Raw genomic sequence first — 15,278 nt, forward strand, 5'->3', positions numbered from 1 at the left:
ATCACCTACCCGATTTCCTACTTGTTCCTCACTCTTGCCTCTGCCTGTCTTGCTGGGTGGGTTTAACACCTATTATGTGAGCATGTGTGTTCATGTGTTTGCAGATATACATCTGTGTGCTAGCGTGTGTTCATACGTGGGCATGTTCATGTGTTAGCCCTCAGGAACCATCCATCTTCTGAGGCAGGATCTCATTGTCCTGGAGCTGACCTAGGAAGCTGGAGTGGGTGGCCAGCGAACTCCAGCAACCCAGCTGCCCCTGCCTCCACAGCTCTGACATTATAAGCATGCATCACTATGCCTAGCCTTTTAAAATTCTTTTTTTTAAAAAGATTTATTTATTTATTTTATGTATGTGAGAACACTGTAGCTGTCTTCAGACACACCAGAAGAAAGCATCGGATCCCATTACAGATGGTTGTGAGCCATGGTGATGTGGTTGCTGAGAATTGAACTCAGGACCTCTGGAAGAACAGAGCTCTTAACCACTGAGCCATCTCTCCAGCCTGCCTTTTGAAATTCTTAATTAATTTATGTGTGTGAATGTTTTGTGAATATCCATGCATCGGATCCTCTGGGACTGCACTTACAGACTGTCATGAGCCACTGTACAGTGCTGGGATTGAACCTGGTTCTCCGTAATAGTAGCGAGTCTCTGCAAAGCTCTCCAGCCCTGTGACCAGCTTTTGAATGTGGGTTCTGGGAATCAGGCTCAGGTCTTGTACCTTTTTTATGTACTGAACCATCTCCCCAGACCAACATGCCACCTATTTTTCTGCCTGCTCGACCGTCGTGAAGATCTCTGAGGGCTGGGAGCTGGAGAGATAACTCAGTGGTTAAGAGCACGTATTGCTTTTGCAGAGGACCTGGGTTTGAATCTCATCACCAATACGGTAGCTCTCAGCCATCCATAACCCCAGTTCTGGAGGACCCAACAGACATACACGTATGCATTTAAAATCTACCTCACAGGTAAGGTAATATAAGCAAATCTTTTTAAAACAATATCTATGAGGTCAGGGGGTTATTAACTGTGTCCCAGTACTGGTGACAGGACATCCCCTTTCAGGTGAGCACTGTTTAATGAGGAATAAAAACAGCAAGTTGGCCATTGTTCTTACCAAAAAAAGAGTGGGCTAGTCAAAAACTGCAAAGTCAGTGTTGACCGAAACTCAGTACAGCAGAAAATATGTTCTGACCTGCTGTGGGGGAGACATGGGAGTCCTGCCGGGTAGACGGGAATATATGACCAGCCCCATCTTACAGATAACAGAACTCACAGACATGTCCTCAAGCAGCATGGGACAGCGATGAATTTAGTCCCAGGGCCGACGGCCACTGTCATATCCTGCCTTCCTGTTGTGTGCTACAGGAAGTCGGAAATAAGACACTGGCATTGGGGTCTCTCTGAGTGGTGACTTCTGGGCAATTTATGTTTATTTATTACTATTTATTTATTTATTTTATTTTTTTGAGACAGTGTTTCTCTGTGTAGCCCTGGCTGCCTAGGAATTTGCTCTGTAGACCAGGCGGGCCTTGAACTCGGAGATCTTCCTGCTTCTGCCTCCTGAGTGCTGGGATTAAAGTCGTGTGTCACTGCCAGTGATCACCTTATGCTTCCTTACAGTTTCTGAGGGCGACCTTCTGAGGGTGACCTTCTGCTACCCTTACTTTATTTCCTTTTTAAGCTTAAATGACAGCTTTATTAAAACGTCAGGGGCTGGCGAGACAACTCAGAGGTCAAGAGCACTGCTGAATTTCCAGAGGACCCAAATTTGGTTCTCAGCACACAGGTCATTCAGATGACCCCACCGCCAGATCTGCTGCCTCCGGCCTTCTCAGGCAGCACAACTCACCTGCACATGCCTATACACGGACACAGATACCTAAAAAATAATAATAAAAAACATAACAAGTTGTCATGCATGGTGGTACACTCCTTTAATCCCAACACTTGGGGAGGTTGGTCTTTGTGAGTTCAAAGCCAGCCTGGTTTACATAGTGAGCTCCAGGCCATCTAGGAATACATAGAGAAATCCTGTCCCAAGAAATTAAAAAAAAGATGGCCGGTTTCAAAGAAAGCAGCCTGCAGGCTGCCGAGGCCCGTGGACACCATTTCACTCTTGCTTCTTAACCTACTTTCTTGCCTTGGGCCTGGGGTGGTGCCAGCAGCTTGGCCTTCCTCAGCAATGCTGTGGCCTTGGGCCAGTCCCCATCCAGTCTAAGCCTTATTGTTCTGTGAACAATGGGATGATAAATCCTACTTTTGAGGTGATTGTGGGCACAGATGATTCTTTTGCACAGAGCCTTTTGTTTCAGTCCCTTCTAGATCAGAAGCGAAAGATATGGGACTACAGGGAAAAACTCTTCTCCCAATGGACTTTGTGCGCGAGCGCGCGGGTTCATGTGTATATGCATGCATACGTGTAGTGTGTGTACACGTGTGTTTGTGTATATGTGTTGATGTACATGTATAGTGTTCCTGTGTGACACCTGGAGGCCAGGTGACAACCTTGGGTAACATTCCTTAGGAGTCGTCTGCTTTTTCTTTTTATGTAGATGAGTGTTTGTCTGCATGTCTGCGTGTGTTTGTACCACCCGTGTGCCTGGTCACTGCTCCAGAAAAGGGGTGCCAGATCCCCCAGAATTGGAGTGACAGGTCATTGTGTACGGGCGCCCCTATTCCAGATGGGTGCTGGGAGCCGAACCTGAATCCTTTACTAGAGCGGCAAGTGCTATTAACCACTGAGCCATTTCTCTGGCGTGCTTTTAGAGATCAGGTCCCGTTGGTTTGGAGCTCATTGAGAATCTGCCTATCCCACTTCCCCGACTTTGGGATTGCAGGCGTGTGCCGGTATGCCCAGCGTTTTTATTCTTGGTTCTGGGTCCCCGTGCATGTAAGGCAAGCACTTTACTGACTAAAATCTCTCCAGCCCTAGACTGTTCATTCAGCAAGGTTTACCGTGTGCCTCGTGTAGTTACTGTAAATTTGAAGTGATAAACAGGAACTCTTTTTTTATCTTCAGTAACTGAGATGCGGTCAGAAAGAATGCAGTGTTGCTGGCCGCACACGTGTAACTCAAGGGCATGGGCACAGCGTATTGCCTGTGTTCATAGTTGGGGGGATGCTAGCTGTCAGGAGGCGTTTTCTCGGCTCCGCTCACAGTTCCTGCTGTACATCTTATTTAACATGTCGATCTGTGGAAATAAAACATGCCCCTCCCTGGCAGCCATGGGACAGGGAGGCCAGGAGTGGGTAGACATACTTCAAGGGCTATGGGCACTTATCAAGAGATATGTGCGGGCCCAGCTTGCGGGCTGGGAGGGTTGAGGAGGGTGCAGTGAAACTTTTCCTGCTCTGACTGGGGAAGCCATCGAGAACCATGGCTTCCAAGTGTTCTCAGGGGTGACGGAAGCTCGGGCGGCAAGGGCATGGTATGTGGCCAGCCTGCATTCCGGAGGGACTGCTGCTCTTCAGCTAAACTTGAGGTCATGTATGCATGAGGACAGGGTGAAGACAGGCTGTGGGAGACCTGTGTCAACAGAGGAAGTGATCAACGGGCCAACTTCCAGGGTTCAAATCCCAGCTCCGTCATTTCTCACAGGGAGACCCCGGTAGGCTGTTTCACTCCTCTGTGCTTGTTTCCCCGTCTACAAAATGGACTATAATTGTTCCTTCTTACAGAGTACTGTAAAGACTGAGGTGATATTTCAGGCTCTGTGGCAGGAGAAAGCATGAGTGATGAGTGATGGCAGCCTCCTCAGTCTTGTCCTCAGATCCCTGGGCCCCTCCGACCACTGGCTCCTAAGCACTGTTTCTCTGGGCTTCTCAGAGATGAGTCAGGTGCAGCTTCGCCTTCAGGAGTCACATGATTGCATCAGCTAGGATAAGCATGGTGGGTACAACGGGCGTAGAGCACTGAGCCTGGGTGGAGTTGGGAGAGGCTCCCTGGTTGAGGGGACGCTGCAGTTGAGCTTTGAAGCTGCACTGGCTATGGAGGAGGCTCCGTTCAGAGGAGGCAGCCTGATGATACAGCACTGCTAGCGTGTGACCTTCCGGGCCTTGCCACAGGACCAGGGGAGGTCAGGCATGCCCTGCTGTGCTGCAGACACCAACTGAAGAAGGTGCACTTTGTCCTCTTGGGAGGGGTGTCGCAGGAAGTCTTACTTGTTTATTTGTTTAACTTGTCATTCTTGAGAAGTTGCAAAAATTGTACAAAAAAAAAAGAATTCACCCAGCTTCCCCTAACAGTGGCATCTTGTGTAGTTGATGTATATTATTAATACCAGAGAACCAGCCTTGGTACATCACTACACGACAGCTTATTTAGGTCTCATGACATAGTGACTGTGTGTGTGTGTGTGCATGTGCGTGTGTGTGTGCATGTGCGTGTGCGTGTGTGTGTGTGTGTGCATGCCTGTGTGTGTGTGCGTGCCTGTGTGTGTGTACATGTGCGTGTGTGTGTGTGTACATGTGCGTGTGTGTGCCTGTGTGCGTGTGTGTGCCTGTGTGTGTGTGTGCGTGTGTGTGTGTGTGCCTGTGTGTGTGCTGTGTGTGTGTGCGTGTGTGTGTGCGTGTGTGTGTGTGCGTGTGTGTGTGTGCGTGTGTGTGTGTGTGCGCGTGTGCGTGTGTGTGCCTGTGTGCGTGTGTGTGTGCCTGTGTGTGTGTGCCTGTGTGTGTGCATGTGTGTGTGCCTGTGTGTGTGTGCATGTGTGTGTGTGTGTGCGTGTGTGCATGTGTGTTCAACACATGTACATTTGAGAGGGTTTGAGAAGTGGAATGACATTGGTGTATGTATTAGACAGATGTCCCTGGCCTTCAGAGTGGAAGCAAATGGTACAGGTTCACTGGTGAGACATATGATGTCCCGTGAGAGTCGTGTGGTTGGAGAGAGGGAAGCCGTGGAGGTTCTCACCACACATCAAGGGATGCTTGGGAGGTTAAAGGTCAAGGAATTGGGGTCTGATGAGCCCCGCTGACAGTCAGAGCTCTGACTAGGCAGTGGACAAGAATGGAGAAGACAGAGGGGGAGGGAAGGAGATGCTGTGTTCGCTGTGGGTGTTCGCTGTGGAATGTGTTTAGTGGGAAGAAGCCAAGTACAGTTGGGATGGGCATCAAGATTGTGTGGACATAGAAGTAGGGTTTTGTTGTTGTTGTCGTTGTTTAGGGACTTTGGGTTTTGCTGTGGAGACTTGGCTGTCCTGGAACCTGCTCTGTAGACCAAGCTGGCCTCAAACAGAAGTAGGCCTTTTTTAATATTAATTTTATTTTATGTGTATGAGTGCTTTGCCTGTGTGTAGATCTGTGCACCATATGTGCGCAGTGCCCTCAAAGGTCAGAGGAGGGCGTCAGATCACCTGGGGCTGGAGTTGGAGATAGACAGCACCAAGAAGGGGCTGGGAACTGAAACCTGGTCCTCTGAAAGAGTTGCCAGTGTGCTTATCTGCTGAGCTCCAGCCCTGCAGGCATGGGTCTTAAAAGATAAATAGGAATTGTCTGGGTGCGGGTAGTGGGCTCTAGTTATGACCCACAATGCGGAGGTCATAGATAGGCCTGGGCGGCAGACATCCAGGTGCCAGAACCCAGAAGGTGAAGCTGAAGATCTTTACTGCTGAGGACGGGGTACACTTGGCAGGGGTTAGATCCTTGAGTCACCAGCATGACTCATGAGATCATGAAATACAGGAGCTTGTCTGGGGACTGCATAGACAACACGAGCACTGTCCCTTCCCTGGAGTCTCAGGAACATTGGCCTTGAGTCCGGGCCAAGAAATGCCCACCCACAGAGACAGCAAAAGGATCCTAGAGGTGGGAGGATGCCAGAGGCCAGGAAGGGGCAAGTTTGAAAAAAAAAAAAAAACAACCCTCCTACCTCAGCAGCAAGGAGGTCCCCAGTTAGGAAGCCACTTGGCTAAAGGCTTGAAGTGGAATTAGGTGAGAGCTGGTTGCTGTATTAGGGTATCGAGTAGTCAACTCTGACTGTAACTGCAGTCGGGGCTGGGGGAGGGGCGTCATGGATTGAGCCTAAGGGAGTCAGAAGTTGGAGTTACTGTGAACCAGGGGAGACTTGATCTTGGTGGACCAATGGACGGACAGGTCCTCCTGCTGGGCCCGCTTACTCAATGATAGCAAGGGTGACGGTGATGTGTGTAGGTTCTAGGACCAGGCTGCCAGGGTTGGCATCCATAATTGCGATGGGTCAGTTAGCTTTTCTGTAGCCCTGATGTCTTCTGTAGAATGGGGGGAAGGGGGGCTAACGGTATCTGCCTTAGAAAGCTGTTGTGGAGATCAAGGGGAGTGAGGTGCCCAGGACAGCCCCTGCCCCACAGGAGCCACTCGGCAGATTCAAGCACTGCTGTGAGGGTCGTCTCTTTGGGCGCAGGTCCTTTTATTCATTCATCTGTAAAATAGCTGGGCGGACGAACCCATGGCCTTTCTCTCATTCTACCACCATTAGCCGTGAGATCTTCAGGAGTCGGGCAGCACAGTGCCTCCTGGACTAATGAACTGTGTCATGGTAATTAATCTCTCATTCATTCTCATCTCCTCCTCACCCACCCCCATTTCAGTGCTGGGATCAGAACCCAGAACCCTGACTTTGAATACCGGAGCTCTCAGGTTCCTGGTTCTCACCTGCCCCACGTCAGTCATCGTTCCTCGTATTTCAGATTTTGCCTGTGGGGGAGTAAAAGATCCAAACCCTGCTGAGGAAGTCATTCTGTGCCCCTTGCTGCCTAGCAGATTCCAGTTTCTAGAGAAAATGAGTTAGGGAGCGTATTCTTTCAAACGCCTCCTCTGCTGTGGCTTCTGGGAATCGAACCTGGGTCCTCTGGAAGAGCAGCCAGTGACTTCACCTTCTGAGCCATCTCTCCAGCCCTCAGTCCTGTGCTTGTTTTGTGTTATTATTGTTACTGGTGGTTTTTTGTGTTCAATGAGATAAGATCTCAAACTTCAGTTCAGCCCAGAGTCAGGCTCACTGTGTAGTAGTTTTAGTAGTTGAGCTGGCCTTAGACTCCTGGTCCTCCTGCCTCTGCTTCCAGAGCTGGGATTGTAGGCATGTGCCTCAATACCTGGCATGGAGTATATACATATGTTTATGTGTATATTACTATATATACTATATACATTGTAATATAAATATATATTACTATTGTATGTGTATGATGTGTGCATGAGTGTGTATAAACATAGGATGTATGTGCCTCAGTTGTGCGGGGCGGGGGGCGTCTTTAAAGAGTCAGTTTTCTCCTTTCACAGTGGGATCTGGGGATCCAACTCAGGTAGTCAAGATTCACATCCCACAGGTGATCATAATACAGAAAGCATTCTGAAATCTGTTCCCTTTTTTGGGGGGGGGGCAGGGTCTCTATGAAGTCCTGGCTGTCCTGGGCTAAGTTGAACAGGCTGGCTTCATGCTCATAGTGATCTACCTGCCTCTGTTTCTGAAATGCCAGGATTAAGGGGGGAGCCAGCACCCCAGCTTCGACTGGGCTCAGGTGGGGTTGGAAGAGGGATACAGTGAGGACACCCTTCTCCTTCCAGCCCCCATCCTTTTTAGCCAGGGCTCTGCCCAGTGTTACCTGGGCCACCTACAGAGCTGGGCCTCTGACCAGGTGTCAGTTTGCATCACTGTGGCTCTTAGCAATAGTGTCACTCTGACAGCGAGGAGTGGCTGAGGGCCCAGTGTTTGATGCTAGACCTTTCTTATGGTAGTGCCATTAAGAGCCCAGGGAATCCTCCTTAACCAGTGCTCTACCAAACCTCTCCCCGCTATACTGTTTTGTGAGATAGTCTATTTGTCAGTTTTATTCTAAGGCCTTTATACACAATGGGAGACCCCTCAGTGATTCATGTAGACCCTGGGACTGAACTACCTTCCTACAGGGAATCATACCAGACAGACATCTGCCTTGGGGCTAGGGACAGATGTCAAATACCCCATCAAAGCTGAAAGGGTCTACCTCTGTCATTTTTGAAGGAAGGTCTGATGACCTGAGATCTGGTGTCCTTAGAATGGTCTCCACTTGCTGGCTGCATATCTATTTGTTTTTGTGTTTCGAGACAGGGGCTCTCTGTGTAGCCCTGGCTGTCTTGGAACTCACTTTGTAGACCAGGCTGGCTTTGAAATCAAATATCCACCTGCCTCTGCCTCCTGAGCTCTGGGGTCACAGTCATGCCCTACCATGCCTGGCTATGGCTGCGAATCTTATGACCCATTTGAACATCGTTTCTTTATCTCTCAAATGTTGGTCCATCATTCATGACTGTAAAACCCCAGGGACACCCCCCAAGATTGATGAAAAGTAATCAGGAGCCTTGGCCCACAATGCTAGGAGAACTCAAGAGTGGGTGGTCCTCCAGAAGGCTCCCACTTACCCTTCAGCCGGCTGTGCTGTTGGATTCCTGTAATCTCAGCTCTTGGGAAGCAGAGGCAGGAGGATCACCCAAGGCTGGAAGCCTGGCTGCTCTACGAGTGTTTTGCTAGTCAGAGCTACATTGGAAGATCCATCCTAAAAAGAAATAGATAAATAAACCTGAAACAAACAACCAAACTAAAGACCCATCTCAAACCCTCCTCCCCAGTGCCAGCTGCCACTTCAAGCGCTATCCTAGTCTATTCGCCACAGAAGTCTGGCTTCCGGTGCAGCCCGGGCACCCGTGTCTCTAACTCAGTTGTGAGGCTGGCTGGGGTACAGAGATACCAGCTTCTCATTTTAGATGGCCGTTGTTGAGTGAACACCCAGCAGAGGGAGTCTAATCACCCCGTGGCCTGTTGATGAAGTGCTTGCCACAAGCCAGACTCTAAAGTTTAGGATATCCCGGGTGCTGTTCTGTCTCCTGAGTCAGGAGGAAAGGGTAAGAGGCGTCACGTGGCCAGTCAGTAGAAGCGGGCAGTGAGGTGGGTAACTCCGGGCTGTGGAGATTGCGCCTCTCTCTGAAGCAGCACTTCTTGACCTCATGGCTGATTCAGCCACCTTGGAATTATTGAGGTGACTGTGGGCAGTGTTCGTGGTTGAGTCTGCTGGATGTCGGGACTGAGGGCCGATGCGAAGTGTTTCTGCCTGCCAGGGGCTTCCGGGAAGCCATGGAGTACAGGGAGGTTGGTCAGGCTGCCCTCTAATTCATTGTCCTCCTGCCTCAGCCTCTGAGTACCGGGATTACAGGCAGCAGCACTGCTAGGGAATCTTGACTGGCTGAAGAGAGGAGACTCTTCAAACATCAAACACAGGGTCAGACAGGATCAAATGTGTGACTTTGAAAGACCCTTCCCAGGGTGTACTTGGGAAGGCTGAGGGACAATGAGGGACAGTGTCTGGGGTCAGTACAGACTGGGGGTAAGGAGAGGCAGAGGCCAGTCGGTAGACGAGGTCCAACCACTGGGTGCTCAGCAGATGTGGATCGGTGGCCATGTCATATAGTGCCTGTGCTCAGACCACAGATTTCTGCCTTCCACAGCTTCCCCGGCACAGGACTGGGCCCTACTGCATGTATCCAGTATAGCCTTGTCATCGCCGCCCAATTGTACTTGCAGGTCAAGCCTGACCCTGATCAGTCGAAGCTACCCAACTCCAGCCAACACTAGATAAGTAAGCAGTGGTAGGGCTGTTTCAAGGACTGGAGGGAGATTGGTGCTGGGCCAGGGGAGGGGAGCCTTTGCAGGGAGGCCAGGAGAGAGTATGGCAGTGCAGGCGTAGGAACTGTGGGTAGGCTGCAGTGTGACAAGGGGCAGAGTGGGCTGCAGGAATGAGGGGCTCACGCTGTAGACAGAGAAGCCAGAGCTTTCTATCATGGCTGGCCTCTCACCTCAGTTCTGAATTACAGTCAGGTTTCTGACCCAAGAACCACATATCCGGTGTCTTGCAAGGGGGGGTGGGCGGGCAGTATGGCATCATGCATTTTCCTGTGCTGTTTGGACCGTTATCTGGGCCGGGAACTCTGCACCTATCACCTCCCAAACCGTCATGATAGCCAGTATGGTAGATCTACCATCAGCCCCAATTCCCACTTGGGACACTGAGGCCCAAAGCCATAAGAAGAGAGAATAGCCTTTCTATAATCCCTTGATGTCAAACACACTGTTAGTGTCAGTGCCCCATAAATACATTCATTGGTTTCTTGGCATATGGAGGGCTCCCTGGGGTGACAGTTATATCCCCATCAGTTTAGACATTCCCACCCCCACCCAAGGCCTTCCCGGGCTGAGCTCCACGCCCTGGCCCAGGCACGAGGTACTCACAGAGTCTGCCTTTCTTCCTAGGCAGCCACCACCAGGGCTTATAGTGACCCAAGGGGCTGCTGGTGGAAGAAAGCATTCAGTGGGTTCAAGCTTAGCCTTAGCCACCTCTGACCCAGCTGAGGTTCCCCTTGTGTGAGGGCAAGTGGGCTGCAGAGTGAGCAGGAACTCAGTGAAGAGAGGAAGATAAACGCAGGACCCGTGGCAGGTGCCCCTCATGTAAACCGTCACCGACTATTACTTGCACTAGCTGTGTTCCTTCTCCTTGGTGATCCTACGTTTAACGGTAAAACAAGGTTTTCCTCTGAACTTGAGCCGTTCCAGGCACTGCTCACGCTGTTGTGTGGTGATGGGCAGGTGGCCCATGTATACGTGTCCCTTGCCCTTCAAGTTTACCACACAAATGAGTCCGGTGGGTCACAGGTCTGCAAGATGTCAGCATAGTCCCTGGGATGGCCTGTCACTCTGAAGACCGCTTTAAACCTTTGCCGTGGAAAGATCAGAAGGGAGAGAGCCTTCTGACAGCCACAGGACAGGGTGGGGATAGCAGCTACTCCCCCATCCACCAGCCCTGTCACCCCCACGCACACATGCTGTCTGATTGATGGATTTATGCTCTCCCTGCAGACACTGATGGAGAGGCAGAAACGGAAGGCGGACATCGAGAAGGGGCTGCAGTTCATTCAGTAAGTGGGTAGTGGGCAGGTGGGTCTGGCTCTCCTCCTCCTGGCTAAGCCCTGCTCTGAGTGCACTGGGATGCGGAGAGGTGGGAAGAGCTGGGAAAGGGGCAGGTAAGGCAGAGGCCATGAGCCCACAAGTACATGTCCCTGTGCTGCCTTGCCCTGGCTGCCCCCCGGATCTTGTCTACCCTGACCCTTTTCATCTCCTGCCCCACTCCATGAGGGACCAGGAGACAAGCCCCGCCCTTCTCCCAGGCTGACAGACACACAAGCTCTCCTGAGCCAATGCTCTCTTCCACAGGGAGCTGTGGTTGTACACACTGGAGAGAATGTGTAGCCACTGAGTGACTTGTTAGTGTCTGGTTGAGGGGTTGGCTGCTGTCACTGGACCTGGCACTAGCTAACTGAGTGTTTGCGTAGCTCAGGAGAAGGGCAGAGCCTCCCAGACTGAGGGCGCCTGAGGTGGACTCTGCATCACTCGCCCTGTGGGTCAAAGGTGGAAATTTGGTTTGATGAGGTTGTTCCAGAGTAGGTGTTAATTTCGTAGCAGCAGTCCTGTGCCAAACAGGTCACTCCTGACTTTGCCTTGGCCAGTCTGTTTTCCTCTTGTCCTTTCCTAGTGCTGTGGGCCACCTAGACCCGCCATGGCTCCCCTGCCGTTGTAACTTAGAGCCCTGGAGTCTGGCTTTCCTTAGGAAGGGCTGAGCTCGAAGGCTGAGGGCAGCTGCTGGCTGGAGCTGCAGATCTTGTCCAGCATCTGCCTCTGGAGAGTTTGGGGAAAAATGGAAGTCCTTCCATCAGAACCGAGGGACTCCATGCAGTCTGCTCACCTCTTACCTCAGCCACAGCTGCCTGAGGCCTACTTACTTCAGGCCTGAAATGCCAGCCTCGGGGCTCCACATGGGACCACCCCATGGGCTCACCCTGTCCTGTCTCTCTCTTCCCACTAGGTCGACACTACCCCTAAAGCAAGAGGAGTATGAGGTGAGCGTCCGTCCGGTGGCGTGTGGCTGCGGTGAGGGCCGTAACTGAGCCAGGCTGGATGGAGGCCTGCTTAGCCCCTTCCTTCCTTCTTTGCACAGGCTTTCCTGCTCAAGCTTGTGCAGAACCTGTTTGCCGAGGGCAACGACCTCTTCCGGGAGAAGGACTACAAGCAGGCTCTGGTGCAGTACATGGAAGGGCTGAACGTGGCTGACTACGCCGCCTCGGACCAGGTGGCTCTACCCCGGGAGCTGCTGTGCAAGCTGTATGTCAACAGGGCTGCCTGCTACTTCACCATGGTGCGTCGGCCCTTCTCCCCTACCCCAACCCTGTCCCCAGATGCTCCTGGCCTGGGCCTGACTCCTCCGCCTCTTCTTATCTCTCTCCTTCTTAAAAAAGACAGGGTCTCGCGTAGCCCTGGCTAGCCTGGAGTTTTCTGTGAGGACCAGGTTGCCCTACGACTCTCAGGGAAACACACTTACCTTTACCTCCTGTGTGCTTGGATTGAAGGCGTGCACCACTGCACCTGGTTTGAGTGTTTTTTTTATTTTATGGGAATTGGTGTTTTACCTGCCTGTATATCTGTTTGCCCTTTGCGTGCCTGGTGCCCATGGAGGTAGGTAGCTTCGTCAGTCAAGTAGTTGGCCTTTATTGCTTTGAAGCACAAGGGACCTGAGTTTGATGTTCCATTCTGAGAATACATAGTCATACACACACATAAATATATATACACATACATACATGTGCATAGATACATACAGCACACTCATATATGTATATGTACACACACATATACATATACTTACATATTTACACCCATACGTCACCCCCTCACACCCTTCCCCATATATATATGTAAATAACACACACACACACACACACACACACACACACATATATATATATATATATATATATATATATATATATATATATATGATCCACTGAAGCTCATTGTCCAGCCAGTTTTGTTTTGTTTCATTTTTTGACACAGGGTTTCTCTGGGTAGCCCTGGCTGTCCTGGAACTCACTCTGTAGACCAGGCTGGCCTCAGCGATCCACCTGCCTCTGCCTCCCAAGCGCTGGGTTTAAAGGCCGTGCACCACCACCACCACCCAGCTCGTCTAGCCAGTTTATCCAGTCAGTGGAATCAGGTCCAATGACAGATCATGTTTCAAAAACTAAGATGGATTCCTCCAGCTCCTACATGAACATCCCTGGGTGCACATCCCTACAAACACCCGTAGCTACAACAACATCACCAGAAAAACACACCAGCCATCGCCCCACCCAGGTGGATGGAGTTAGAATTTGAGGGTGAGCCTCTCTCTGATGGCATCTCTGTGAGGCGCTACTGTTACTCTTAGCCCGTGATGTCCTGAGCCAAGGGCAGACAAGTCAACAGATTTGTCACCAGGCAGGCTCACTGTTGTAGAACCTGTGGCTCTCCCCACAGTGTCCCATCAGTATCCATCCACCACAGCCATCATCCTTACACCATGTGTTAGAGGCTTAGCGCTGTGAAGAGACACTATCAGGCAAACTCTTGTAAAAGAAAACACTTAACTGGGGCTGGCTTACAGTGTCAGAGGTGCAGTCCATTATCATCATGATGGGAAGCATGGCAGTGTGCAGGCAGGCGTGGTGCAGGAGGAGACAAGAGTTCTATATCTTGAACTGCAGGCAGCAGAAGGGACTGTGTACCACACCGGGCAGAGCTTGACCTTAGGAGACTCAAATCCCACCTCCACAGCGACGCACTTACGCCAGCAAGGCCAGGCCACACTTCTTAATAGTGCCAGTCCCTAGGGCCAAGCATTCAAACACATGAGTCTGTGGGGGCCAAACCTATTCAAACCACCACACTCCATCAGAGTCAATGCTGCCCTCTCTCCCTGAGCTCTGTCTTGAAGCTCTTCAGCTTGGTCTCTGAGCCCAGCCCCCTTGCTCTTCCTCTGCAGGGAAGTGAGACTGTTTTCCATGGTAGGGAGGTGTCAAAGGTGCTGACCACTGGGCTGCCTGGTTGTCTCCTGCAGGGCCTGTATGAGAAGGCGCTGGAGGACAGTGAGAAGGCCTTGGGCCTGGATGGCGAGAGTATCCGGGCACTGTTCCGCAAGGCGCGCGCCCTCAACGAGCTGGGGCGCCACAAGGAGGCCTATGAATGCAGCAGCCGGTGCTCCCTGGCTCTCCCCCACGTGAGTGCTGTCTCCCAGGCCTCTGTACTGGCCCTCCCATGGTATGCAAACACATCCTCTGTGTTGGGCATCCTCCTCTGCTGTAGGAGGACTGGGATACTGATGCGATACTGGCAGGAGAGCCAAGGCGACATAAAGAGACATTGTCAGCATTAAAACACAAAGCTGCATAGTTTGATAACTAGCATTGCTAGAAAATAAACAACACTAGAGGCGGCCTGGTTCTGTGGGCTGTACCCGTCATCCCAGGAGCTCAAGGCCAGCTGGAGCAACACAAGGAGTTCCCCATCTTAGAGATAATATGGGAAAAGATAAAAAAAAAAAATCTGTCCCTTTGCCTCCCCCAAAATAAAAGGAAAAACAAAACAGCCCCGTGGTTCCCAGCATGTGACTTAGAAAGCCAGTGTCACCCAAGATGTCGAGGAGCACAGCTCTGTGCACCGGGCAGCCTAGCCCACCAGGTGTACCTAAGCCTGTGTCCTGCCTTCTGCAGGATGAAAACGTCACTCAGCTGGGTCAGGAGCTGGCTCAGAAGCTCGGGCTGCGGGTGCGGAAGGCGTATAAGAGACCCCAGGTAGGTGGGATTTGGGGTAGGCTTAAAGAAGGGGGGTGAAGGGAGGGACTAGGCACTGTAGGGACCCTGAGTAAGGTAGCCAGAGCCTGGTGAGGACAGAGGGAGTGACAGCAGGTGACCTTCCTCCCTGTTGGCTGAAAGCCCTGGAATGAGCAGCAGGACCTTGGGGGAAGAGGAAAGAACAGCCAAAGCTCCCAGCTTACCGCAGACACCAGCTGTAAAAACACAGCCCCTCTGCTGCCCTAGGCAACTTTACCGAGGCTGAAGTGGCCCGCGTTGACGCTGGCGCCCTTCAGTTTTGTGTTTTTAGATGCCCCCTTACGCCTGTCTGAATGTTAGTGTCTGCTGGACTCCTCACATTCACATGCAGTCCTCTGCCGTGCGTCTGGAAACTGCATGACGCAGAACATATGGCTTGAGTTTCTCTGGCCTGACCTTAAACACATTAGTGCGAGTTTCCACCCATTTCCGCATCTGGAAGGCAGATAATTACGCCCACCTCGGGAGGCTCACAGGCAGACTGAAACAAGAGAATGTATGAGATGGTGTCTGGCAGGAATGTGTATGTTTAGATCCCTTGGAGGGCGATCAAAACAATGTGACCGTGGAAGTC

At 51.3% G+C, this 15,278-nt stretch overlaps 1 protein-coding gene across 4 annotated transcripts in view; it reads left to right on the forward strand.

The window, feature by feature from the left end:
• Zc3h7b (zinc finger CCCH-type containing 7B) overlaps positions 1–15,278 on the forward strand; it is a 48,269-nt gene that overhangs the window by 10,150 nt on the left and 22,841 nt on the right. For 2 of the 4 annotated variants that reach the window (XM_006242085.5, XM_039079280.2), the window contains exons 2-6: positions 10,863–10,921; positions 11,866–11,899; positions 11,998–12,195; positions 13,933–14,091; positions 14,585–14,665. In XM_006242085.5, coding sequence (XP_006242147.1) covers positions 10,869–10,921; positions 11,866–11,899; positions 11,998–12,195; positions 13,933–14,091; positions 14,585–14,665 — 525 coding nt within the window. In that variant the 5' untranslated portion in view covers positions 10,863–10,868. Of the gene's footprint in view, positions 1–861; positions 973–10,827; positions 10,922–11,865; positions 11,900–11,997; positions 12,196–13,932; positions 14,092–14,584; positions 14,666–15,278 lie in introns of those variants that run through there. The other 2 variants (XM_039079278.2, NM_001130695.1) reach the window with 2 other exon arrangements.

Source organism: Rattus norvegicus, chromosome 7 (assembly GCF_036323735.1).
Source record: "Rattus norvegicus strain BN/NHsdMcwi chromosome 7, GRCr8, whole genome shotgun sequence".
Lineage (NCBI taxonomy): Eukaryota > Metazoa > Chordata > Mammalia > Rodentia > Muridae > Rattus > Rattus norvegicus.